The sequence below is a fragment of the Mauremys mutica genome, chromosome 1 (assembly GCF_020497125.1).
Source record: "Mauremys mutica isolate MM-2020 ecotype Southern chromosome 1, ASM2049712v1, whole genome shotgun sequence".
In the NCBI taxonomy this organism is placed as follows: Eukaryota; Metazoa; Chordata; order Testudines; family Geoemydidae; genus Mauremys; species Mauremys mutica.
The window spans coordinates 210,730,446-210,756,237 of NC_059072.1; the positions used below are offsets into that span (position 1 = coordinate 210,730,446).

The 25,792-nt window shown below is 41.9% G+C and overlaps 1 protein-coding gene across 7 annotated transcripts in view; it reads left to right on the forward strand.

Annotated features, from left to right (window-relative positions):
- The window catches only part of CASK (calcium/calmodulin dependent serine protein kinase), a 428,246-nt gene that overhangs the window by 110,258 nt on the left and 292,196 nt on the right, over nucleotides 1–25,792 (forward strand). For all 7 annotated transcript variants that reach the window (XM_045002670.1, XM_045002673.1, XM_045002674.1 and 4 more), the window contains exon 2: nucleotides 20,569–20,681. In XM_045002670.1, the coding sequence (XP_044858605.1) occupies nucleotides 20,569–20,681 (113 nt within the window). The remainder of the gene's footprint in view (nucleotides 1–20,568; nucleotides 20,682–25,792) is intronic.

Consider the following 25,792-nt stretch of genomic DNA (forward strand, 5'->3'; position numbering starts at 1 on the left):
GGACAAACTACTTACTATCACAATTGTAAACATTATGTTAAAAAATCTTTAGTAACTTAACTTAATTTTGTTTTACTTTCTTCAAAGGTAGTTTTTAATGAGATACCTGTCAAAAATTTACATGGGTAGTAATGAGCAATTTATGAACTAATGCCACCCAATAGAGATTAGAAGCCTGATTTAAATTTTTGATTAACTTATTAGTGACCTCTCGTAATATACTACAGTTTCATTAGTTTTCTTCATGCTTTGCAGAAAAAAATATATTTAGCCTTTGGACTAAGCCTGGCAATTTTCAGGCAAAGTCCCTTCTGCTAACCAGAGTTACAAGGATGGGGGTAAGCCCTAAATAAAAGGACTTACAGCAGAACCTGCTTAAAAATTTAACTATGGAAAAGCTATTTCATGGTCTAACCTACCCTTATGTATAGCTTTCCTACTACCCAAAACTTTTGACTTCACTTAACAAGATTTTGTTAGCTTTGTAAATATTAAAATTCAAATAGATGACAACTTAGCTTGACAGAAGGCTGACGCTACGGTACAGGTTAGGTGCCTCACAATCTTCTATCCTCACAAAACTCCTGAGAGGTAGGTAAATTGAATTATCCCCATTTATAGATAGGGAACTGAGGGATTAATTGACATGCCCAAGGTCACTTAGTCTGTGGTAGAACAGGGAATTGAATAGAACCCAGATATCCAGTGTTCGTAGTTTATGCCTTAGCCACTGGACCTTTTATGCTGGTTATAAAATGTGAATTGTGATTAGCGTTAATATGTTTAACAATAAATTTCATGAAATCTGTATATATATTGAAATGTAATGTAACATACTAGGATATGAAATGGCCCTACATATAGTATAGTAATTTATTATAGTTGTAGAACAAAAGGAAGTAGTCTGCTGTGATAATACTGAGTCTTGCATGCTTTGATTTGATTTGAATCATAATTTGTAAAGCTATAATTCTTAGGGTTTAAAAAATGGAATATTCACAGACAGTTTACCGATTGCTTCTCCATTCCTATTCTACTGATCACAGATTTAAATGTTAACTATAAATAAAATTAAGGCAATGTTTGAATTTTTTAAATAATATATTATGTGGACACTAGCAGCTGATAATAGTAACTGTGGAGGTTAATTTAGCTACCAGTAGCAAGTAAAGCTTCTATTATGGAGGATGGAGGGAATTAAATAGTTCTTTTCATTAGTCTTTATAAAAATCCCTGTGGACTCTCTCATTCCTATCCCTCAGGTTAGCATATGATAATCATATTATCCCACTGTTTTATCATTACCAGTACTTCTGTATTTTCTTCCCCTTTCTGCTGTTCTCTCCTGAAACACACTCTTTTGGGCTTTGTGCACTTTATATGCTGCAAAGTAAAATATACAAGAATGATGATCTCTGGAGAACAGGCAGGTAATGTGTTATAGACCAGAGGTGATATCCTGGCTCCACTGAAGTCAAAGAGATTTTTGTGATTGACTTGAAGAGGCCCAGACTTCATCCCAGGATTCTAGTAAATTTTCACTTTTTGCCTGCACAAGAACAGACTTACAAAGATCATAGACAGGACAATGCAGAAAGAAGTAGGAAAAAGCACAGGAATTGGATTTGATCATATCACATTAGTAAAAATCCCCCTGGAAAGCTGTTGGGCAAGTATTGATCTTAGAAAATGTGAGGTAACAAAGGCAATGTGTAGTTGTTTGGGCTGAGATTGAGACTGGGAGTGAGGCACTTCTGTGCTGTAAATTCTGGAACTGCCACCGACTTGCTGAGTATAACTTAACCCCTCTGTTTCCCCAGCATTAAAATAAAGATGCATCACAGGGGTGCTGTAAGCATTAACTAGTGAATGTTGACAGAAAGCACTAAAGCATATGAGGTTATTACAGTATTTCCTAAATTGATTGGCTCTTGAGTACATCTTTGTGGTTATAACATTTTTATTAAAATTAATGTTTAAAATTAAATATACACAAGAAGGAAGGTACTATACATCTGGGGTCCAGCTTGAATTATGAGAGATTGCAGGTATCAGTTACAAAGATCACGAGATACATACATATCACATAACCAGCATAGACCCAGATTGGGGTGCGGGAGCTTTTAAAGCATCAGTGGATAAGTGGGCTCAGGTACACACCACCCTTGGAATGTATAAAGAGTCCAAGTCAGTATCAGTGAAGCAAATAATTACAGGGTGGGGTGCGTGCCTTGGTTTGTCAGGGAAGGAAGTGAGTTATTTCCCTGGTTGGTGGTCTTGATTACTCAATGTAGTATTGACGGTGTCCCATGATGTGTTCCGTATAGATGTCTCTGGACCACCTGATGGTGTTGAACACCATGAACTGTCTCATGAGCCGGGCATAACGTCATCCAACTCCACATGCTCTCAGTAGTGGCTTGTAGGGGTCCCATGAGCCCAGGGCTCCCACGATCAGGGCGTGTCTCTGGACCTCATAACCCTGGGCTCTCAGGGTGTCGGCCAGCGGGGTGTACTTCAGCGTCTTCCGTGCTCGGGCCTCGTGGAAGGCTGGTGACGTCTTTTCAGATGGCACTGTGATGTCTACCAGGAGGACCTTCTTCTTTTTTGTGTCCATCATGATGATGTCGGATCGCAGTCGGCTGTCTGTCCCGGGGATAGCGGAGTCGACGGTGATCTTCCCCAGGGACAGCGAGATGGCTTTCACCAGCTGGTTCTGGATGGCGTTGTGGCGGTGCCGCCAGGCTCCGGAATGCTGTTTGCATCCAGACAGGATGTGGGGTAGGGTCTCGTTGGTGTAGCCGCACTTCCTGCAGTGCTTGTCCCGGTTGCCATGGCGAATGGCTCCGTTGAGGGGGACGCAGTTGAGCTGGGCCCGGTGGACAAAACACCAGTCGGCGATCCTGGTGAAGCTGCCCCCGGGGAGGAAGTGGTTGCTGGCTTCCCACTTGCTGGACACCTCGAACACCTTTCCCTGGTCCAGCTTCTGCTTGAGGTTCTTGGCATAGTGGCAGCAGATGGCGTCTTTCAGGGTCCTTTCCAGTGTTGTTTGGGCGGTAGGGATGATGATGGTGTGGTCCGGGATCTTTATGCATGGCACCAGTACTCCCAGCTCCCAGTGCTCTTCGCACCACTTCCAGCGGCAGCTGATCCTCTTTCCCAGGTGTCTTGAGGCGTTGCAGGCGTGGGACCAGAGAGAGGACAGGTCTCCCCCTTCTCTCCTGAACTCAGCCTCCAGGGAGCCGCTGAGGTAAGTGGCGACATCCTGCTCGGAGGGGGCCCTCGTGATGCTTTTCCTGACCACGTCCTGTACAGCTTCCTGTGCGATGCTCCTCACCATCGGGTCTGGGCATGTCAGGAGACGGAAGGCATGGGTCATCACCGTCACGTTGCACAGGTCGCCCATCCGAGGTACGTTGGTGCCACCCTGCCTGTGGGAAATGTAGATGATGTCGGTGCTGGCCCTCTGGGGAAGGTAGAGCCATTTCCTCACCAGCTGCCTGATGGTGTTGTCGGCCTTGTTCAGGGGCACCTTGGCTATGGCCAATCCTCTGAGGACAAAGGAGATGTGGGGGATCAGGAAGGTACTGTGGGCGTTGATCTTTTGCCAGGGGGCGAGCAGGGAGGAGTCAGTTTGGGCCGTGTCTCGCAGGATCTCCGCGATGGTGTCTTCGGGGGGTCTGTCGGATGCAGACTCCTGTTGGTGTGACTAGGTCTTGGTATACCTCTCCCTCTTCGAGGGATGCCATGGGCTTGCCTTGGATCAGGAACCGTGACGGCCGGTGGAGGGAGGCGCACTTTTTGGGGTTGAAGCGGAGGCCCATGCACTCAGTGGCTCGGCTGGTGATGTCGAGCATTTGCTGGAGGCTTTCCGAGCTGTCGGCGACGAGGGCCAGATCGTCCGTGTAGGCCAGAATGTTGATTTTCTTGCTGTGCAGGTTGAAATGACTCGGATGAGCGGTTCCATGGCCAGGTTGAAGATAATGGGGATGAGGGGGCATCCTTGTTTCACACCGTAGTGGATGGGGATGGCGTCCGTCTCTACATCCGTGACGCAGATGATGGTGGTGCAGTCCTTGTAGAGGTCCTGGAGGATCTGGATGAAGGTTTCTAGCATCCCGAACTCTCCCAGGGTGGCAAAGATGTGATGGTGGGGTATGGACCCGAAGGTGTTGGTCAGGTCAAGCCGTGCTATGGCGCATTGCCTCCTGGACCTCGTGGCCTCCTGGATGGCCATCTGGAGAAGGAAGTTGTGCTCGTAGCATCCCTTGCAGGACATGAAGCCCTTCTGCACTGAGCTGACCGTGCCCCCACACACTGACCAGTCCGTGATCCTTGTTGCAAGGCAGCTGGCATACAGCTTGTAGATGGTGGAGCAGAGGGAGATGGCCTCCAGTTGCCGGGGTCATCTCGTTAGCCTTTTTTGTGGATGAGTATGGTCATGGACTTTTTCCAGGAATGGGGAGCGCGGCAGAACTGCTTGCATTTGTTGAATATGGCAGCCAGCACCAAGCAGCCTGGGTCTTGCTTCTTCAGCAGGTGGTAGCGGATGCCATCTTTTCCAGAGGTGGTGGTTTTGGTCCTCATCAGCCTCACCAGCACCTCCTGCGGGGAAAAATCTCGCTCCAGGTCCTCTGTTAGGTTGATCCAGGGTAGCGGGAGAAGGCACTCTGGGCGTCACACACAAATGTATTTGTGGATAATACATTTTAACTCATTGCCTGCATGAGCCTTCAAATCCACAAGCATGCTCTAAATGAAAAGGTACAATATGTTTTTTTGTCAGAAATAAGAGGTATTTTAGTCTTAAATTGCAAGGGTAGTAGAACAAAAAACCTGGTAAGCCTGTCATCTGAACAAACTCTTCTCTTTCTGCTTTCAGACAATTTAAAATGACAGTTGATGTTACCACAGATAAAAGGAGTATGTTTTTACATATTTTGTGTGTGTGTATAGGCTTGCATCCACACGTAAGTACATGTAAACTGTGTGATTAATACATTTTTATGGTATTTGACAATTTTACCTTAGTATTCTTTGAAAAAAATTGTGCTATGGTCATGTAAACGGGCCGACTCACCCTTGCGGTGCCTCCTGCTGGTGACTCCGGGGAATTAGCTTGGTTTCCAGTACGGAGCGCCCTCTGCAGGCCAGTGATCCGCCTTTTCTCTGGCCCTGAGTCCCTCCCTGGACCCCGGTGCCCTTTTACATGGGGTGCTGCCCCCTGGCAGTAACCCCTTTCTCTCTGGGTCTCCCCTCCCCAGGGAACCCCCACCCTCTATCCCCACCTTGCCTCAGTGTATGGCCACTGCCAGTCATTGTCTAGCCCCCCATCCTGGGGCAGACTGCAGTATCAGCCTACTCATCACTGGCAAGGTTGAGTTTGGACCTGCTGCTTTGGCCTACCCCTGGGCTGCCTCTGCAACCCCCAGTACCTGTTAGCCCTCTGCTAGGTGGCAGCCTAGGGCTTTCCAGGCTGGAGCTCCCCAGCTCCTTTGCCTTTCCCCAGCCCTGCTCCACTCAGGTACCCGGTCTAGCTCCCTGCAGCCAGGCCCATCTCCCTCTGAATGCAGAGAGAGACTGTCTTGGGCTTCTGGCTTCCCTGGCCTTCCTATAAGGCCCTGTGGCTCAGGTTGGGGCGTGGCCCCAGCTGCAGTCACTTCCCCCCAATCAGTCCAGCCTAAAGGCTGCTTTCTCCAGCCACAGCCCCCTCCCAGGGATGTTTTTAACCCATTCAGGGCAGGAGCGGGGGCCCACCCTGCTACAGGTCCACATATCTGCAATGGGTATTTCAGCCTGCTTTGAGGCAAAAATAGACATGTCAATTACTGGCAGAAAGGGAGTGTCCCAACCTCTTGAGTCAGGTGTTTTGTTCCGCCTCTGCAGCAATATGAAGGTATAAGGAGACCTTTCTGCTGCAAAGCTGTTGGAAGAAAATCCTAAAATGTTTCAAATTTGTAACTAAAAATTGGCTCAGTAAGTTGGCTGTCTCTTTTAGCCATGTCCCAGGGATGTGTTTATCGTTTGAGGAGTTTTCTCCCTGAGCTCTGTTTCCCATTTACAAGGACTACAGTAGCAGGTGCCCCTTTAGCCTCTGAATGAAGCAAGACCAGAACAGCATATATTTGTTTTTATTTGTTGTTTTGGTCTGCCATCAAATATCTCATTGAGGAGCTTGGCCTTCACTGTGGGCAAAATGCGGTTTTGTCTTCAGCAGGTATCTCGTCTGTCCATGCCCTCCATGGATGAAAAAGAAGCAGGGAGCATAGAAAGCTGGCTCCAGTGGCATCTCCAGGAAGGGAGCAATGCTAGGACAGCATTCTGGAAAGAAGACTATGTCTGTTTCATCTGTCTTCACTTCCCCTGGAAGGGCTTGCATGTGGCATGGACACTGCAGTCCATGGGATCTCTTGTTGTGGGGAATCAGACACCAGGGCGTCAGGCTTTTAGAGAGGCCATTATCAAATCCTATGCTGCTCCTTGAGAGACCCAGAAATGGGACCTAAAATGGGCAGGGATACAGTAAGTTCAGCATCTTTGGCTATGTTTATACTACAAGGTAGGGGTCTGATTCCTCTGCTTGTGTACACATACTTGCATTAGCTCTCATTGAGCTATCATGAGTATAAACAGTAGTGGAGCTGAGATAGAATGGGTGGTAGCAGTGGAGATATGGCTGAGCTGTGCTCAGTACATACCCATTAATTTCAGTTGGGTTTGTATTTGGTGCAACTCAGCTGTGCCTCTCCTGCTGCTACCTGTATTACTGTGGCTACACTGCTGTTTATACTTGTGCTAGCTTGATGAGCAGTAGCTCGAGTATGTGAGGAGGGAAATCACACAGCTAGCTCATAGTGTAGGCATAACCTTTGAGAGCAAGACGAGAGTTACATGTCTGAACTCTTGTGTATGGTGCTTTAGATGCTGAAAGTGCATGCCCGGGCAGTTCAGCTCACAGCTCTTAGAAACTCCGGTTGGGAAACTTTTCAGAAAGTCAAGTGACAGAGTAGTCATGAGTCATCACAAAGGTAGAATAAAATCTTTTCCCCAGCTAGACGCTGTAGAAGGGAATGCAGGCTACTTGGCAACTTGGAGTAGACCATGAAATGTAACAGGAAGGAACAATAACACTTTGCAAGTGGCATCCAAAACTCGCAGGAAGGCAGGAACCAAGGTGAGGTCAGTAGATGCTGCTCAGTGCAACCTGTGACTTCTCCTCTAGTTGATGTAGACCTTGCCATACTGGTATGAGGCTCTATTACTTTTGGAGCAAATGATTCCTCTCTCAACTGGTCAAAATATGGTTATTGGTGGTGGTGCAGAGGAAATAATATGGAGGTACTGATCATGGCTCTATAATTATGGGTGAGTTGAGTTTTGCATTTAAAGTCGTGATTCATGCTCTTTATTATGTGTGACGAACACAGGGAATCCTCCTTAAGATTACAGCACCTACTCTTTGACTATAGAATGAATTTTCCATTAATTTATGGGCAATTTAGTTTAAAAGGTGTTTTTTTAAATTTTAGCACCTTGTGTCAGAAATTTTTATTCCATCCTAGTATAAAATTCAAACTCTTCAAACTTCCTATGTAGTTGAAACTCACTGAAATCTTGAGAATATGCTACACTAGAAGATATATATATATTTAGGACTAATGGTCATTTTTTGTAATGTTTTTATTATTCAAGGTTTCTTCATCAGCTGGGCCTTATGAATTTTTATGATACTTTTACAAACTGACATTTCAAAATCGCTACCCCTCTTGTTCTTAGTTGAACGGAGGCAACAGGCTGCCCTCTGTTAAGATGACCTTCTCAAAATGGCCACCAGTGCCATTTTTCTCATTAAGACTTAGGAGAAATCAAAGATAGTACATGCATACGTTGTGGCCTCTAGAATATCTTTTTAAAAATTAAAAGCAAGCCTATAAAAATAAGTCTTTGATATCGCCTTTTTTCTATATTTGAGTGATTTAAAGTTGCCTAAGGAATTTGGACACCCATGACTCATTTAAAATTATTTATTTCTATTACTCTTTTTTTTCATTAGCTCAGCTAGGAGCAAAGCTGCAAGCCGTCTGAAAAATGTCTTGTATATCTTTTACTCCTATTGTACTAATATTGGTCTGAAAAGATATTTCCTATAGCCATGTGGAGCAGAGAGATCTAATGAACTGCTACCATATTCTTCAGTCTTAGTGGCAGTAGTTCATATCTATAAGTAGTTCACAGTGTTTCCAAAGTATGAACTGTGTGTAAACCATGCCATGGTTTTTGCCTGAGTTTGCAAACAGCCTGAAACAAAGACTCAGGGTATAAATTCCCCTATTGCTGTTATTGTCATTGTTAATATAATTGAAATGTCAGCTCTAAAGCCCAACAATGGCACTTCAGTCTCAACATTAACTTGTTTATTTTAACAGATGGAACAAGAAGGGTGGGTGGGGGGAATGAAGCCCTTTGGGGTGGAAATTGGGAGTGTCTCTAGGGTAGGAAATGTAGAAAGAACAACAGAGGAAACACCCAAAAACAGGAGAGGTAGAGAGAGGAGATATGGAATAGAGAGAAATAAAGGGTAGAAGTAACAGTGGCCTAAAGGGGGGACCATATTTTCTTAAAGTACTGAATTTGGTGACAAGGTACTTAATAAATGAAAGTTTAGTTTTTGTATAGTGACTGTATTCTCCCTGATTTCTGTGCAAACCTCCCACTGATGTCGGTGGATTGAGGTTAATGTGAAGTCCTAGTTTATGGTACATAGTTAAACGGCATCTGCTCTTCTTTTTTTTCTGACTGAGTAGGGCACCTCTCCTTAAGAATATTGCTGATTTTAGAGGGGCCCTTCTAATTGTGAAATCCCATAGGCTGGCTAAAAATAAATTCATATCAAGTTGAGGACTGCTGGGGTGTGAAAAAAATCAGCATAAAATGATTTGGGTCAATTGAAATTCCAAGTCATGAAGCTAGGATATATGCCAGTTCATTGTAATATCAACAGTCAGAAGTTTTCAGCGCCCTGTCAGGTTTAATTTATATTTATAGGCAAAATGCTGTCAAAAGTAAGCAAAAGCTTCTGCCAAATATTTGTTGAAACTAGCGTCGGGAGGGGTTGCACAATTTTTTTTACTGTTTGATCTCTGCACTATCGATCCCCACCTTTTTGCCACTCCTCCTCAGTTTCCCACTGGGAACTAATAGTGGGCTGACCTTCAGGTGCACATAGTTGTCAAGTGAAAGAGTCAAACCTGTTTGATAAATACCCCCAGGAGTTCTCAGTAAATGCAGGCAGGAGTATGTATGATGTATTATGTGTGTGCAATTGGAAAGCAAGGACGGATTTGTTTCTGAGAGATTTAATTTCCCTAAGGCACATAGAGCAATACTAGTTAATTCCCTGTTTGAGAGATGCTTATTGTTTGGCATTTCTCGTAGATATTCTGCCTATTGGTAAATTTTGTCCCTATCCTACTACATGCTCCTGTTAAAAGGGACTAAAGTAAATTTCATTACTGTTACGTGATCTTGTAAAATAACAAACTGTTGTGACACCATAAGTTGTTGTTTCTAATATAAAAAGCTTTTTGTGCTGAAACCGCTCAGTGGCATTGTAATTATGGAATCCACTTGTCTCATTTTTATTTCTGAGTGCTTTTCAGGGATATAGCTTTTGTTATTTATTTCTGTTCATTTTATACATTTCCATTTTGGACAGAGAGGAGTAGATTATCACACAGGACCTCGCAAGTGTGTAGTTGATGATGTCTTACACCACACTTCCTCAGACATACTGTGGTTTGAGAGAATTGTGTCTTTAGAAAGAGATTGGTTTGAAGCTGTAAAAAGGACAACTAATGTATGTATGTTGGTATAACGATAGTATTACAGAAGCATTGCTTCAAGACATTACTGCTGTTTTAAAATTGTAATAAAATGTATGGAATTGTAATCATTAGATGAGCTAGTGTCCCTGTGAGTGTAGATAGATTAAAGAATCTGTAGTGTCTGCTGGAGAGCTCAAATAAGGCCTGGTCTACACTGGAGGGGGCGGTGGGTGGTGGTGGAGGTGTCGATCTAAGTTTTGCAACTTCAGCTATGTGAATAACATAGATGAAGTCGACATACTTAGATCGACTTACTGTGGTGTCTTCACCACGGGGAGTCGACTGCCGACGCTCCCCCGTCGACTCCGCTTGCGCCTCTCACCGAGCTGGAGTACAGGAGTCGATGGGAGAGCGCTTGGGGGTCAATTTATCGTGTCTAGACTAGATGTGATAAATTGATCCCTGCTGGATTGATCGCTGCGCTCCGATCCACCCGGTAGTGAAGACATACCGTAAGTGTTCTGGATGTGCTTATCAGGCATACTGTGTTGTAAGAGAAAGTGTCATTCCTCTGCCAAGTGGTAGTAGATTTTGAGGCCTTGCAAGCTGGTTTCCCCTGGGAAGAGAAATCAGTGATGCAGACTCCCTGGTTTGTTTCCCCCCCCCCCCCCCAATGTAACTTGCTTTTACACTGATCAGTCATTGAATGGGGTGGTCACAAACAGCAGGCAGACAACATACTTCCAGGAATCTCAGCCCAAATGCCAGTGCCAGGTACCCAGGGAGTAAATCTTCCCCAAGAATTGACTCTAGTTAGATTAAGGTCATGAGCACTTTTCCTTGCAGCAGTTCCCATCACAAAACTAACAATGCAGCATTCCTTCAAAGACTAAACAGTGCTTGTATGCTAACAAGAAAAATCTTGTAAAACTGTGTGTAATGGCACCATCAGGTGACTCCTTCCATAAGAATACATTTGTTTTCCTCGTTGTTGTGGAAAACTGGTGCAGTGAGGGGAAATATCTCTTGACAGAGAATGAAGTTTGTTTCCAAAAAACTGAGATTCATGAACATTAAAGCAGGCACTAGAAGAAGGACAGTGACAAAGCTATTCTTTCCGAGAGAAAATCAAAGTGTGGCCAGCGTAGTTGAGATTTTTCCCTAGCCCAAAAAAGGACTTTTTTCCCTGGAGGAAACAGTTTTTATGAGAGAAAAAAAATCCTCACAAAGATTTCGTTACATTGAAGCCTGGCGCTCGCTGTGATTCACTTTGTAAGCCTGTTTAATCTGCAAACAAACAAAAAAAAACGGGCTTGTTAGCTTTTTAGTTTGGACAACAGTTCTGTAATTAAAACACAAGACTACATTGCACATGACGGGTCACTGGGGACAGATACAGATATCTGGAATTTTTTAGCCATGGCTGTAACTTTATTTATTCTATAACAGGCTAATGACTTGTGGCAACCTGTCTTGGCAGCAGTGAAAAGAGGGAGAAGGCTCACTCTCACCTGCCAGTAGCTATGATAGAGTTCCCAGATTTCTGACACTCTACTTGTGTCTGCCCGTCAATACAGATGTATTTTAAAAACATATTTTCTTTTTCAGTCCCAGCCTACTACAAAGGTTTGACCAAACCAGTACAAAGTGGTTTAAAATTTTTAAAAAATGCATGGTTGATGCTGAGCAAACTGGAGAGAAATGCAGGCATTGAAAAACTGGAAAAATTCAGAATTCAAATTGTTTGTCTTCCATGATTTTACTGTCACATTTTTCCAGTATGTTGGTTTAATGAACTGTGACACAATATCCTTTGCAAAAATGGTTTTGGAACAGAAATCTGGATTTTCAATTTTAAATGAAAAACAAAAATAAACAAAGGTAGCACATCAAGGGTATGTTCCATCATGATGTTTCAGCTTCTTCATAATTTAGTCTCCACTAAAATAAGGGGAGGAACTTTTCCGTATAAATGAGACCTCTCTTTTGAAGGTTGATCCATTGAAACATCTACTTATTTTTTAGTTGTCACAATTTATACCATTTTTTATAGAAAAAATCCTTTGTTAAAAGAAAGCAAAAGTTACCAAGTTAGCCACTGAAACTGATTAACAAAAATGAAGTTGATTTTTGTATATATTCATTTTGAGAGAGGATTCTTTTATATGAGCAATGTTAGCAGGTTTCCAACAGTGCCAGATTGGTTCCAATATTAAATATCTTAATAAATGCTAAAACAAGTTGAGAGGACAATATAAAAATTAGCTGAAACAAACTTCTTTTTGGGTGGGGGGCTGCGGAGGGACTCACATTGAAGAAAATGGCTAGATCCTAGAGATTAAGGCTGGGCCAGTATAAACACTATTCTATTGAGGAGAAGATAACTGATGCTTAAGTTTCATGTTTATAGATTATAAGGGACCACTGTGGTCATCTAGTCTGACCTCCTGCATAATCCAGGCCATAGAAATTTCCCCAAAATCCAGTTTGGGTTAAAAATTGCCAGTGATGGAGAATCCACCACAATTCTTGGTAAGTTGTTAAGGTGGTTAATTATCCTCACTTTTTTAAAAAAAAAAAAAAAAAAAAAAAAAGGCCTTACTTCCAGTCCGAATTTGTCTAGTTTTCAGCTTCCAGCAACTGGATTGTGTTTATAGCTTTGTCTGCTAGATTAAAGAGCCCATTATCAAATATTTGTTCCCCGTATAGATATTTACAGACTGCTTTTAAGTCCTCCCTTAACCTTCCTTTAAGCTAAATACATTGAGCTCTTTGAGTCTCTCGCTATAAGGCATGTTTTCTGTTCTTTTATTGTTCTCATGGCTCTTCTCTGGACCCTCTCCAGTTATCATCAATGTCATCTTTGAATTGTGGACATGAGAACTGGACACAGTATTCCAACAGTGGTCATATTAATGCCAAATACAGAGCTAATGTAACCTTTCTACTTCTTGAAATTCCCCTGTTTATATATCCAAGGATTGCATGATTAGCCCTTTTGGCCATAATGTCACATAGGAGCTCACATTCAGCTGATTCTCCACCATGACCCCGAAATTGGGTTTTTTTCCAGAGTCAATGCTTCTGAGGGTGGAGTTTCTCATCCTGTATGTACGGCCTACATTCTTTGTTCCCAGATGTAGAAATGTACATTAGTCTGTACTGAAACACATTATTTGCTTGTGCCCAGTTTACCAATCAATCCATATCGCTCTGTATCAGTGACCTGACCACCAGTGTGAGAACCCCTGGTTTAAACCTTGGACTTTCAGACCCCCAGTTCAGAAGAGGACTCAGTGCACACTTTGTGAATGCGTTACCAGGGGCGGCTCTAGGCATTTTGTCACCCCAAGCTCGGCAGGCAGGTTGCCTTCGGCGGCGTGCCTGCGGGAGGTCCTCTGAAGCCGCGGGACCAGCGGACCCTCTGCAGGCACGCCGCCGAAGGCAACCTGCCTGCCGCCCTTGCGGCGCCGGCAGAGCGCCCCCCTGCGGCTTGCCGCCCCAAGCACGCCCGTGCGTTACATAACTGTTTGCTAGACATCAATGGCATTCTGGAGGCCGGGAATTTGGGATTCTATCCTTGGCTCTAGGACAAGTGTTGTTTAGTGGTTAAAGACCGAGTAACCCAAAAGGTGGTATGGTTGAATAGCTAAGATTTGGGATCAAGATACACAAAACTTGATAGAATGATGGGCTGAGAACACAGACTGTCCTTCTCACTGGTATTATGATTTTTTCTTTGTATTCCTCATGGGTCTGTCTGTCTATCCATTTGTTGTCTCTCATCTTATACTTAGATGGGGCAGAGAGTTTTTGTTCTGTTTGTACAGTGCCTGCCACAAAGTGGTGCTGGTCCGTGACTGGGACTCATAGGCACTACGATCATGTTAGTCCTGGGTTCTGTTCTTGACTTTGCCTACAGTGACTTTGTATAACCTCTTTGTTAACTTGTTGGTAAAATGAAGTGACAATTCATACTTGACTGTGTTCTAGGATTGGGGATTGATGTTAGTAGTCAGTAATAAGTTGGTGAGCTTCATGGGAGTATAAACCACCGTCAGTGGAGGTGAAATTTAAACTCATGAGTCATGGTCTCCTTTCCCTAGAGTTACAGAGGTATTTGGTGGGGAAGTTACCTGAATGGCTGTGTTACACTGTCACTGCTAAATACAGCAGCTTCGAATTGATGCATTTCCTTTCAGTTCAACTTGGGGAAGTTAAAGATTAAGCCACAGACAAGTACTGCCTATTTATAACTCAGCTGATGTGAAGGGAAGGACAGATTCCAGAGTGCTTAATTGTCTTGCAAATGGTATCTCTCTCTCTCTCTTCTCCCCCCCCACACCACCTCCACCTGCCAAAAAGTGAGAGAGTCTAGTGGAAAACTTCAAAAAGGTTAATCTTGTAACTCTCAGTCTAATTATCAAATCACAATGAAAAATTCAGTAGTACTCAAAGAATACTTTGTGTTTTTATTGCTATTTTAATTAGGCTTTTATAAAAAAATAAAAGTTTAAAGCTCCCATTAAACTGAACACTTCGGATTCAGACTTCGTGACCAACACCTCCATAATAAATTAAACTTGCATTTGTTGTGCTGTCTCAGCACATTCAAGTTGTTTGAGGATACACACACAGTATGTGTAAGATCAAGTTCTGAAAGAATTGCGTTGTTAATAGTAGCTTTAGCCTCAGGATATATTAAAGACAAACACTTTTATGCTCTCATTCTGTGTTCTTTCATTAGGTTAGTGCAGGGGTCGGCAACCTTTCAGAAGCGGTATGCCAAGTCTTCATTTATTCACTCTGATTTAAGGTTTTGCTTGCCAGTAATACATTTTAATGTTTTTAGAAGGTCTCTTTCTACAAGTCTATAATATATAACTAAACTATTCTTGTATGTAAAGTAATAAGGTTTTTAAAATGTTTAAGAAGCTTCATTTAAAATTAAATTAAAATGCAGAGCCCCCCTGACAGGTGGCCAGAACCCGGGCAGTGTGAGTGCCACTGAAAATCAGCTCACGTGCCGCCTTCGGCACCCGTGACATAGGTTGCCTACCCCTGGGTTAGTGCATAGTGGGCACCATTAGATTCTTGACATTTCTTTCATGCAGTAGTTAAATTTACTGAGCCATCTGTAGTATTCCCTATCCTAAGTTTAGGAAATACTGTAAATACCATAAGTATGTTAAAAATAGCAGTACAGTAAACATCAAGATTTTAATGATGCTCTTGGTACTCTTTTTCATTATGAGAACTGAACACCATGTGACTGATGTGATGGAACATTTGTGACCCACTTGTTTCTCATTCCATTGAAGCCATTTTTATCTTACAAAGTCCCTTTTTGAAGATTATCTAATGAGTTTAGGGTTAATGCGCTTCAGAACTTCTCTTGTTTACATTCTTCTTTCCATTTCTTTCATTACAGAGTACTGGTTATTATAGTTCCGTGGTTCGCAACATGAATTTCTTCCAACTTCCAAATTGATTTGTCTTGGTTTTGCCCCAGATTTTTCAAAATATTTCAGCATACAAATTGTTTGCTTCCCTTAGGGTGCACAAGACTTGATAGGCTGTGGTCTCAACACATCATTCTTACCCCAGTATTCTTTGTTTTCTTGTACTCCCCGTCAGTCTGTCAGTATTCTTCTCTTGTCTCTTGTCTTATATTTAGACGGTAATCTGTTTTGGGCCGGGACTTTTTGTTCTTTGTTTGTACAGTGCCTATCACAAAGCGGTGCTGGTCCATGACTGGAGCTCTTAAGTGCTACAGTAATACTAATAGACAGTTGGGCAATGCTTCATGATCAGTTCCCACCCTTGCATTAAAGTCTCCTAGCAGGAAAGCATATTCATGTTTTGGAATCTTGCTGATGGTGGTGTTCAACCAGTCACAGAACTGGTCCTTGATGTCAGAAGACAAGGAGAGTGTTTGGGCATACACACTCACAACATTGACTGGGCCCTCAGATGTGAACAAGCGTAGTGCCAAAATTCTCTCCATTTGTAGGTGGCTCAGTCATCCTCAGTAGTGAGTTCTTGATGGCAAATCCCATTCCATGCTCTCACGTTTCTTCTGTGCTTTTCCCCTGCCAGAAAAATGTGTAGTCTTTTTCTCTGAGAGATCCGCTTGATGCTAGCTGTGTTTCCTGGAGGGATGCAATATCCATATTGTCATTTCAGCTAGTCATTGGTCGTGGCAGTTTTACGTGCATCATTGATCTGTTGAAGGTCCTCAGACAATCCAGTTGTCATGGTGCGAACGCTACAGCACCCTGTCTTTAAGGATGTTTTCTTTCTTTTGCTTGATTTGTCTGGTGCATTGGTTGTAGTCCACTTGTCAGGTTCTAAAACTCTAAGCTCCACGCACCCATTGAAGCAGGCAGATTGTGGCGGGACAACACCTTGTTCTCTGGGGCTGCCCAGTTTTATGGCAGGCGGTGATTGTCCAGTGAAATAAGATGATCTCTCCCACTGTTGGAGACAGCCCCTAGCACTCAACTCTATGCCAATTGAATAAGAGCTTAGAACCGGTGACTGCTGCCTCCTGTGTTGTGTCAATGCTTGAGGCGAAGCTGGAATACCTCTCCAGGGCACAAGCCTGGGCAGATGATATGTAGGCCCTGAGTTGCCCATGCATCAGGACCCCCCCTCTCGGCATCAACAGTAAAATCCAGAGGAGAGGAAGAACCAATACATCTGGTACCCGTTCTGCTGCAGGAGTTGCCGGAAAGATACTAAAATATTAGTATCTGACCACCTTTTGGGCTCCACTCCACATTTTCTCTCTCAGTTTACTCTCATAGCCCTACATTCTCCCAAATTCACCCACAAGGGGCTTTTCTGTCAGGGGTGCTCTCTGTCTTACAGCCTCCCGGGCTACCCACAAGGCTGTGGGTTTGGGCTCATCAAATTCATATGTGAACGCTCAAGGTGGAATAAAGTAAAGGTCCTCTTTAATTGAGTGTTCTCTGACAGGCCTTGAGATGAAAGTGGAATAACTACATAATGTGCACAATTGGGCAGTGCTATACTATGTATAGAAAACTTCCTGACTTTTCTAATAATTGTCTCATCATTTCCCGAAGCATGACATTTATTAGCAAGAAATTGGCTGATTGGATTGTAGGATGAGACTTAGAAAATAGGCCCCCAAATATTTTTAGAGCAGAGCCCTCCAATAGGAAGAGTAGCTGTTGCGTATCAGTGTTTTACTGGAAGAGCTCTTGTGGGGAAGCATGCACTCAATATCTTCGTTCTCGGCTTTAAAGCTCATGTCATTATACTTACTTTCCTGAGTAGAACTTCATCCACTGAATTAAAATAAAACAAAAAAATACTAATGAATGTTTAGTATCATCCAACCTATTTTCCTTAAAATGGTATATTCAAAATATATCCTGCAGTATTCTAAAGGTAATTACCCTTAATTTCTCCATTGGTGCTGCTGGAGCATTAGGTAGTCAAAAGAAATGGCTTCCTATGGAATATGCACATGCGGACAAATCTAAGGCGTCTGTAGAAAAATACAGAAAATCTATATAATTCCTGTACATCCTTCAGTGTTGGAATATAATAAACTAGGTAACCATTTAATTAAACCATAAGCTTTGCAGAGACAGTCTTTTAGGTTAGTTGATACGATGCTTAACATGATGGTCCCTGATCTGTGATAGGGACCGCTAGGTGTTACTGTAGTATGAATAATAAATAACCATTTTGGAATTCCTCAACACATCCTTTTTTTCTAAAGAAGCCGAGTTCTAAAACCTAGATTTCCATTCTTCATTGAAGACAGTTTAATTATGAAACTAAAACATTATTAATCTCCAAGTGCTTTCCCTTCTGGAATAATGCTACAGGTGTATTTAGCCTTCTAGAAAAATGCTGACCACAGTTGTAAAAGTAGTTCCTGTACCCTGATGCATAAATTAGCTCTGGTTGTCAAGTGTGTGTGGGGGAAAGAAAAAAAAAAAAGACAATTCCAGGCTAGCATATTTAGTCACTAAAGAAGGCTTCACTACTAAAGGGTACAGGACTGTTAAATTTAAGTTCCATAATGTATTAATTAAGGAATGTGTCTTGCTGGTCAACTGCATTGGTAGAATTTCTGTCTAAGGATCTATGAGTGAAATATTTTTATCCCTGTATACTTAGGCTTTTTCATTTAATAATTTTTTAAAATATACATGATGATTGTGGCTAAAATATTCCCTTAATAAATATTGAAGAGTAATAGGACATTCCAAATATGGATACCTATGCACACAGCTTGGATATTAGTGAGAAAAAAATTACCTGTTTGATCTTTGGTCATGCAAACACTTTTGCACATGCTTAACTTTACATTGCACACAGTGGGCCTTATATGTATAAGGTAAAACGCATGCGTATGTGTTTGCAGGATCGAGACCTTAGTATGTAATTTTTTTAAAAACAAAACAGTGTGACTGTCTTTATCTCTAGCTATTCATCTGGCAGACAGTGCAATTTGGAGGGGTTTTTCACTAGAGGATAATATAATTTAGGGTTTAGTTATCCTTTTTATGTGTTTAATTTGTCCAAGATCAAGAATATCCTCTCTGATTCCTGTTACAATATTTAGCAGGCTTCAAGTTAGACTATACTCTCCCTCCTCTTCCTTTTTTAGGGTGCTATTACTGTTTTAAATAAAAGACTATAAGGGCGGGTAAAATGTAAGTTTTAGACTCTCACAATAGTAATCTGGATTCAAAAATGGAATCAGGATTAAAAAAATAATTAAATTCCAAAAAACACCCTGTATGTACAGGAACATCAAACTAAAATTAAAACTGGTAGTGAATAAAAATATTTAAACTGAATTTTTTTCCTCTTATTTTCTCCACCCTTGCCCCTAAAAAGTCTCTATTGAGAACTAGAAAGGCTGTCACTTTGTAGTCTCAGGAATCAGAGATCCATAACCTGACTTGCAGTTTTCTGTCTAGAAGGGAAAACTCATCCTTTAAACTAAGCACTGCCTTTTATTCCAGTCAACAGAAAAACATGAATCTTCCATGCACAACTTCCATCCATATTCTTTAAATTACTTCTCTTATCTTTCAGAGAAACTGCTAGAATGTGAATTTCCTTGTCAACTGGTACGTTAGCCTAATTTTTTCTAGTGTGTGCCAATTTAACTTTACAAGTTGCCCTTTGTTATCACTATTAAAGAAGCAGCAACAACAAAAATAAAGTAAAATATACCTTCTTTATGACCACTGCCTTCCTATGTTCCCATAATCTTATCTGAAAACATTTTCTCTGATGTCTGTACCTAGTAACTTACCCAGTAGTGGGTAATTGCATTATTTAACATTGAAGCATTGTGAGATGCAATTTATATGAAAATATTACAAATTAAAGTTGAGTTTTGTTGCATAGCATGTTAGCGCTAAGAATGTTAAAGTTAAATCCTTATATTAACAGATGACTTCCAAAAATGGGTGTGTTGGGTTATGACACTTAAGGATGAGTTTTCAGAGAAATCTGTGTAGAAGCGAGGTAACTATAAACCGTATATTGTTGTGTTTATTTGTAGCCATGTCAGTTCCAGGATATTAGACAGATAAGGTGAGTGCGATATCTTTTATTGGAGCAACTTCTGTTGGTGAGAGAGACAACTTTTCGAGCCGCAGAGCTCTGTATAGCTGAAAAGGTTGTGTCTCTCACCAACAGAAGTTGCTCCAATAAAAGATATTACCTCATCCACCTTGTCTCTCATCCCTATATTGTGGCATTTCTTAGGGATACAATCATTCTGAATGTAGATTTTGGAAAAAATTAAGGCACATACAGCTATTTTGAACTGCAAACTTTTTTTGCAGGATTAAATGTAGTATTGTTAGGTGTATAAACTAGATAATCTAATAAATCTTTTATTATATGTAGCTTCTTTGGTTCCATGATGGATCTTTAAGGAATGAAGATCAGAGAAAATTTGAGATATATTTCTATTACCCTGGAGTTTTAAATTTCCCATGTCTCCTGTATTGGTTTATTGGCTGGTGATGTATGTGGAAAGATTAACTTACATTTTTGGTAGACTTGACTATTCTAAACTATCCTTTCTAAGTGTTTCTTAATAGTCATTTAAAAAATAACGGAATTGTATGCATTTTTTACTCTTTCTCATTAAACTGTACTTTTAGTCAGCCATATCCTGGATTCCTCAGTCAGAATGTATTAACTTTTTTTTTAATCAGGCAAATTCCCACTGGAATCAATAGAATGAGTACGGGAGCAGAATTTGAGCCTATTAGAATATATATTTCACAAAATTTTCTAGAATTAAATGTGGTCATAATAAATCTGTGTAATATAAATATAAAGGTATTTTGCAGTGTTTTTCATACTGTATTTTGTATCATAAACAAATTACATTTACATTAGCAATAGTATTATGATTTTGTATGGGTTCTATTAGTTGTATCCTTTACAAGTAAACTGTACGAAATAAATTATTTATGAACTTTTAAAAATGAAAATATCAATTTTGTAAAATTCTGTTTACATTAAACTCTAGTAGCAATTACATTTTGTGGTGGGCAATGTGGGTGAGAGGTACACACCTTCCGCATGGTGGTATAGCTCCAAAAATGTAACCTTACCTGTGTTAGGAAATAATGGAACTGTACAGCTAAACACACAAAGGAGAACGGAATAGTTTTTAATTCTTTTAATGCAGAAAATCTGACCTTTTTTGTTGTTTGTTTATTTGTAGGGGTCCATTCAGTGTTGTGCGGCGATGTATCAACAGAGAAACTGGGCAACAGTTTGCTGTCAAGATTGTCGATGTAGCAAAATTCACCTCAAGTCCTGGATTAAGTACAGAAGGTAAGGGAGGACTTTTAAGTAAATTCTTGCTGTTTATTTGTAAAGCAGTTGTTTTTTCTATGACGGACTTCCAGTACCTAATTGCTAACTTTGAAAATCCTGTTTGTTCAGTGTTCCACATAAGTCTGAACCAAAGACTTCCTGCATCTGAAACTTGGAAATGAGTGCATCCTGCTAAATCTGCTCAAGTTTTAGTAGTTTTCATGGTTGTCTGGTTATAGGACTATGTACTAGGAAAGAAGTTGTCTCAAACCTCTTCAGTCCTGCCTAGAATCCTTTTGGAGAGGAAGTACTTTTGGTTAGCAGGAGAAGATGTACAGAAAGGAAATAAACTAATAAAAACATGTCCATCTGTATATTCTTTTCAGCAGTCTGGATTTAGGAAGTAATTCCTTATGAGCCCTTAACTTGTCTGTGCTGAAAAATCCTCAGCATAAAAGGGGCAAAAGTTATACCAAGCTGATTGCCACCAACCCATACAACATTTTTAAAAACAAAATTCTTACCTCACCCAATCTGGTTTAGGGCAAACCACTAAGCCTTTTCTGAATTAAATTTGAAAATGATATAACTTTATTTTAGGTGGATGAGTAGTTCAGTTTCTTCACATGTCCAAGGAAGACGATAGCGTTCTTTGAATGATTGCCCATGTGTATTGTACTTCTGGTGCTCATGTGCATGAGAATGGATTCTATTGGATGGCAGCATCCCTGGATGCTCTTGTGCACCACCACCCTACCCTCCACACACATTCGAGGACGTAAAGGGTGGAGTAAGCCCAACTATCCCTCCGTTCCTTCTTACTGCTTATGGCTGTAAAACGGAACATCTGCAGTGTCTGCTTCTCTGCACACTCTGCAACTTGTCTGATTGTTGTGTGTGTATGTAGTGATATAATCACAGGGCCGCCGGGGAGAGGCAATTTGCCCTGGGCCCCACAGGGGTCCTGCGAGCCCTGGCCTGGCAGCAGTCCGAGTCTTCGGTGGCATTTTGGCAGCGGGGGGCCCTTCAGTTGCTCCGGGACTTTGGCGGCAGGGGGCCCTTCAGTCACTCCAGGTCTTCGGCGGCTGGGGTCCCTTCAGTTGCTCCGGGTCTTCGACGGCATTTCAGCGGCGGGGGGGCCCTTCAGTGCTGCTGAAGACGCAGAGCGAGTGAAGGGCCCCCCGCCGCCGAAATGCCGCCGAAGACCCGGACTGCCGCCGGGTGTGTACAAGCGCCGCAGCTCCCCCGCTTTGCCCCAGGCCCCCTGAATCCTCTGGGCAGCACTGTATAGTCAGGGTAGTGTTCTCCTTTTTACGCTAGTTTGGGGATAACACTAATAACGGGATGTTATTTTTAGGGATTTCCAGGTACTGGGATTTTGCTGCCTTGGCTGAAACCTGGAGTTCAGAACATCCCCCTCCTTAATGTAGCTGTTCTGTTCAATGAAGGGCACTCAAGGTGCCTTTTTCCTTTCAGAATGGGGCCTGTCCCTTATAGTTGCTCAATCTGTCGCTTTTTCTCCAAGAGGATGCAGAAGGTGAGAGGGGCCAATCTTAAACTTTTTCTCATGGAGCACTCAGTGAGAGCCTCCTAGGGACCAGCGGAAGGGACCTACCAGGCCTGACCCAGCTTCCTCTGTCATTGTTCCTGTGAGCTACAGCTCAGTTCCCAGCTCCTGGGCTCACTCTTCAAAGAAACCTTCATATACTGAGACTGACAACGTAGCTGTCTTCGTCCACCCAGTCTCTGAAAGGAGTGGGAAGGAACATCATGCTCACAGTAAGCACAGGCCTAGGTTACCCTTCCTAGGATGTAGTAAAATAAGGCATTGTTCTCTTCAGACTACTCAGGCAAAGGATAGGTCGAGAGCCCAAATCAGGTTCCTCTGACACCCTCGCAAAACCTGATTTCTGAACATGTGTGGTACTGTCTCAGGCAGAGGTCTGCACTTCACCCAGTACTGACTTCTTGGTACCAATATTTGTGTATACTGTGCCAATGCCCCTGGTACTCAGGGCACCAGTGCTGACCCCTACGATACAGATGCTCCTTGCACTGACTTTCTCGCACCAAACTTATATTTGATATCAAGTGATCTTGTTGTGATTGCGTAGCCTAAATCACCATTACTATCCTCAACTATGAATGTACCTGTATGGTACAGATAACCAGATTGTGAACTTACTGTTGTACTTACTATAAGAGGCTTCAGCCTGGAGTGAATTTTTACAGGAGAATTATAATAATAAAGATCTCTCTCTCTCTCTCTCCCTCTCTCTCTGTAGCAGTGCAAATGACTTTGCTCTAACAAAAACAATCAAGCTTTGAAAAAATTCTGTCGTCTCTGAATAGCAGTTGTTACTAGTATAAATTGCTGTGGCATATTGCCTGAGTGACTGTTGGCTTGTAAGGAAAAACCTATTTACAGCAATGTTCTTTCCAAAAGTACACTCCATATGTGTGGCACTTACATACATGGACATAAAAAATTACTTGGTGGCACTGCACATGTTTGCAATGGTTTTATAATAGAAGAATTTCATTTAATGCCTTGTAATGGTGTCTGACACCTAATAAATATAATATAGATTGAATTCTATTGGAGCTAAACATTAGTGTTCACAGTCTTGCATATTGTGTTTTATCAGTCTCTGTAATGTTGTAATTCATCAGCTCTAATACAGTCTATTGATACCTTGTCACTGTTCAAGTGGCTGGATGATCTACTGGATAAACACTGGGTATTGTGCATGATAACACACTACTGCAGTATTGCTGTCACTTTGTATTCTTTGTCCTTTGCAATATACAAATGTATATGAGAAGATGTAAACAGTTTGAATATTTTTAAATATCAGTATAAATGAGGTTATCCTGTACTTTCTAGAACATTCTGTCATGGAAACGTGACAAATTAGCGATGCTTTATTAAGCTAGTGAAGTCTTTAAAAATCTAATAAGAATACCAAAATAATCCATGTCATTTCATATGATAATTGTTAATAGTAATGCTCTAAATTGTTGTTAAAGAGAAATGTGAACAGTGTTGTCCTTATTTCTGATACTTTTATGCCTTGTGAAACTTTTACTACACCTTTCTTTTTCTTGTCTTTCTTTCATCACGCTTTCTGTAGCATTCTTCCTTCTCTTTTCTTTTCCAGTTGCATGCAAAATCTTGCTTATTCAAGTAAGGATTTTAAAGCTTAGGCTAATAGTTTCTTTAGCCAGTTAGCAGGAGAAATCAATGTATGTACATTATTTTGTGTCCTTACCCTGTATGGTGACTGACACCATCATAACACACACTGTCTACAAAATTTGTCTACATTTGAAAGGCAGTTTTGCACACTGCTTGTGTGTCTTGCATAGATTTTTTTTTTCTTTTCAAGGGCCTAATCCAGTGTTCCCTCTAATTTTTCCCACCCATGTACAGAATGAATTCTGTTATGTGTACCAATATGGAGGTGATGTGTGACACATCACCTCCATATTGGTATACACAACAAAATTCATGTGGTGGGGGTGGGGTCAAGGAATTCTTGTGCGGGGGGCTCAGGACTGGGGCGGAGGGTTGGGTGCACGGGGTGTGGGCTCTGGGGTGGGGCTGGGAATGAAGGGCTCAGAGCTGGGGCGGAGGGTTGGGTGCAGGGGGTGAGGGCTCCGGCTGGGGGTGTGGGCTTTGGGGTGGGGCTGGGGATGAGGGGTTTGGGGTGCAGAAGGATGCTCTGGAGATGCGGTGGGGAAAGAGGACTCTCCCCAGTGCTCTCTCCTCGCAGCAGTACCTGGGCTGTGGGGGAGAGGCGCCTATCCCCTCTGCAGGAGCGCTGGGGCTGGGGCTGCAGGAAAGCCAGTTGCGGCAGGTCCCTGGGCAGGTTCCCTAAGTGCCTAGGCAGCACTAAATAGGCTTTTGCGTGGCTGCACCACTGTGCAGCTTATGGGGAACTTAAGCCTAATCCATTTTATGTTGAAATCAATTGGAATTTTTCCATTTTCTGTCTTTTAACGGAAGTTGGATCAAGTGCTTAGAAAGGAAAAAAATTTCAGAACATGTACTATTTCAGAAAATAGTGTTAAAATAAAGTAAGATTTAATTATTATTTGTTAGAAATTGTGTGTTTCTAAATTGTGTGTTTTTAGAGATAAAATGATGTGAAATAATTTTGAATCCACTGCTTTACTCCATTGCTTTAAGTGGAAATTGACGAAGTACCATTTAGGATGTTATTAAATGGAAAAAACCTTTTTTAAGCAAACTTAAGGTTACCTAGTGATAGCTCTTGTCCTTCCAGAATGTCAAGTTCAGCAAAACTCAAACTTCTGCAAACTAGGAAATACAGAGTTAAGGTAAAAGCCCACATGTCCTTAACTCTGGCTGCATGGAACTTGCACTAGCCATTGTAGGGTGACCAGATAGCAAGTATGAAAAATCGGGGTGGGGTGGGGGGATAATAGGTGCCGATATAAGACAAAGCCCTGAATATTGGGATTGTCCCTATAAAATCGGGACATCTGGTCACCCTAAGCCACTGGGAATTATCTGCATGCACTGTAGCTGCATTCATTGTGTTAGGTGTACTGTATTTACTGGTGGAGCAATAAACTGGAACTGTTTGGAAGAACTGTGATTATGTTGGGAGGAGATCTGGGGATTAGGTTGAGGAGCATTACAGATATGATTGTGATGTGAGAATATCTGCATCTGTGTCCCCCCATGTGTGTAGTTTTCAAAGGAAAGAGGTGCATGTTTATCTTGAGGTTCCAGTCTGCATAATTTCAGTACAGAATTTTTATATTATATTGTACAAATGTGGTATGTTGGGGGAGTAGGCTCAGTGTTTGAGCATTGGGTAAGTGCAGGTAACACCTGCCTATTATGGTGAAAAGGCAGAGTGCAAGTGTGTGTGGTATGGGTGCTTGAGGTGTCACTCAAAAACGGCACAGTTAAGGTTGGGTGGATGTTTGCCGTAACTTAGTATTTCCTGGTTTGTAGAAGTTTGAGTTTTGCTGAACCGTGTGTTCTGAAAAGGCACGAGCTATCAACAGGCAATGTTAATTGTGTGTTGTTAAAGATTTTTGCCATACCATTTCCTATTTTTTTCTTTTTAAACAGAAAGAGAAATGTTTATTGG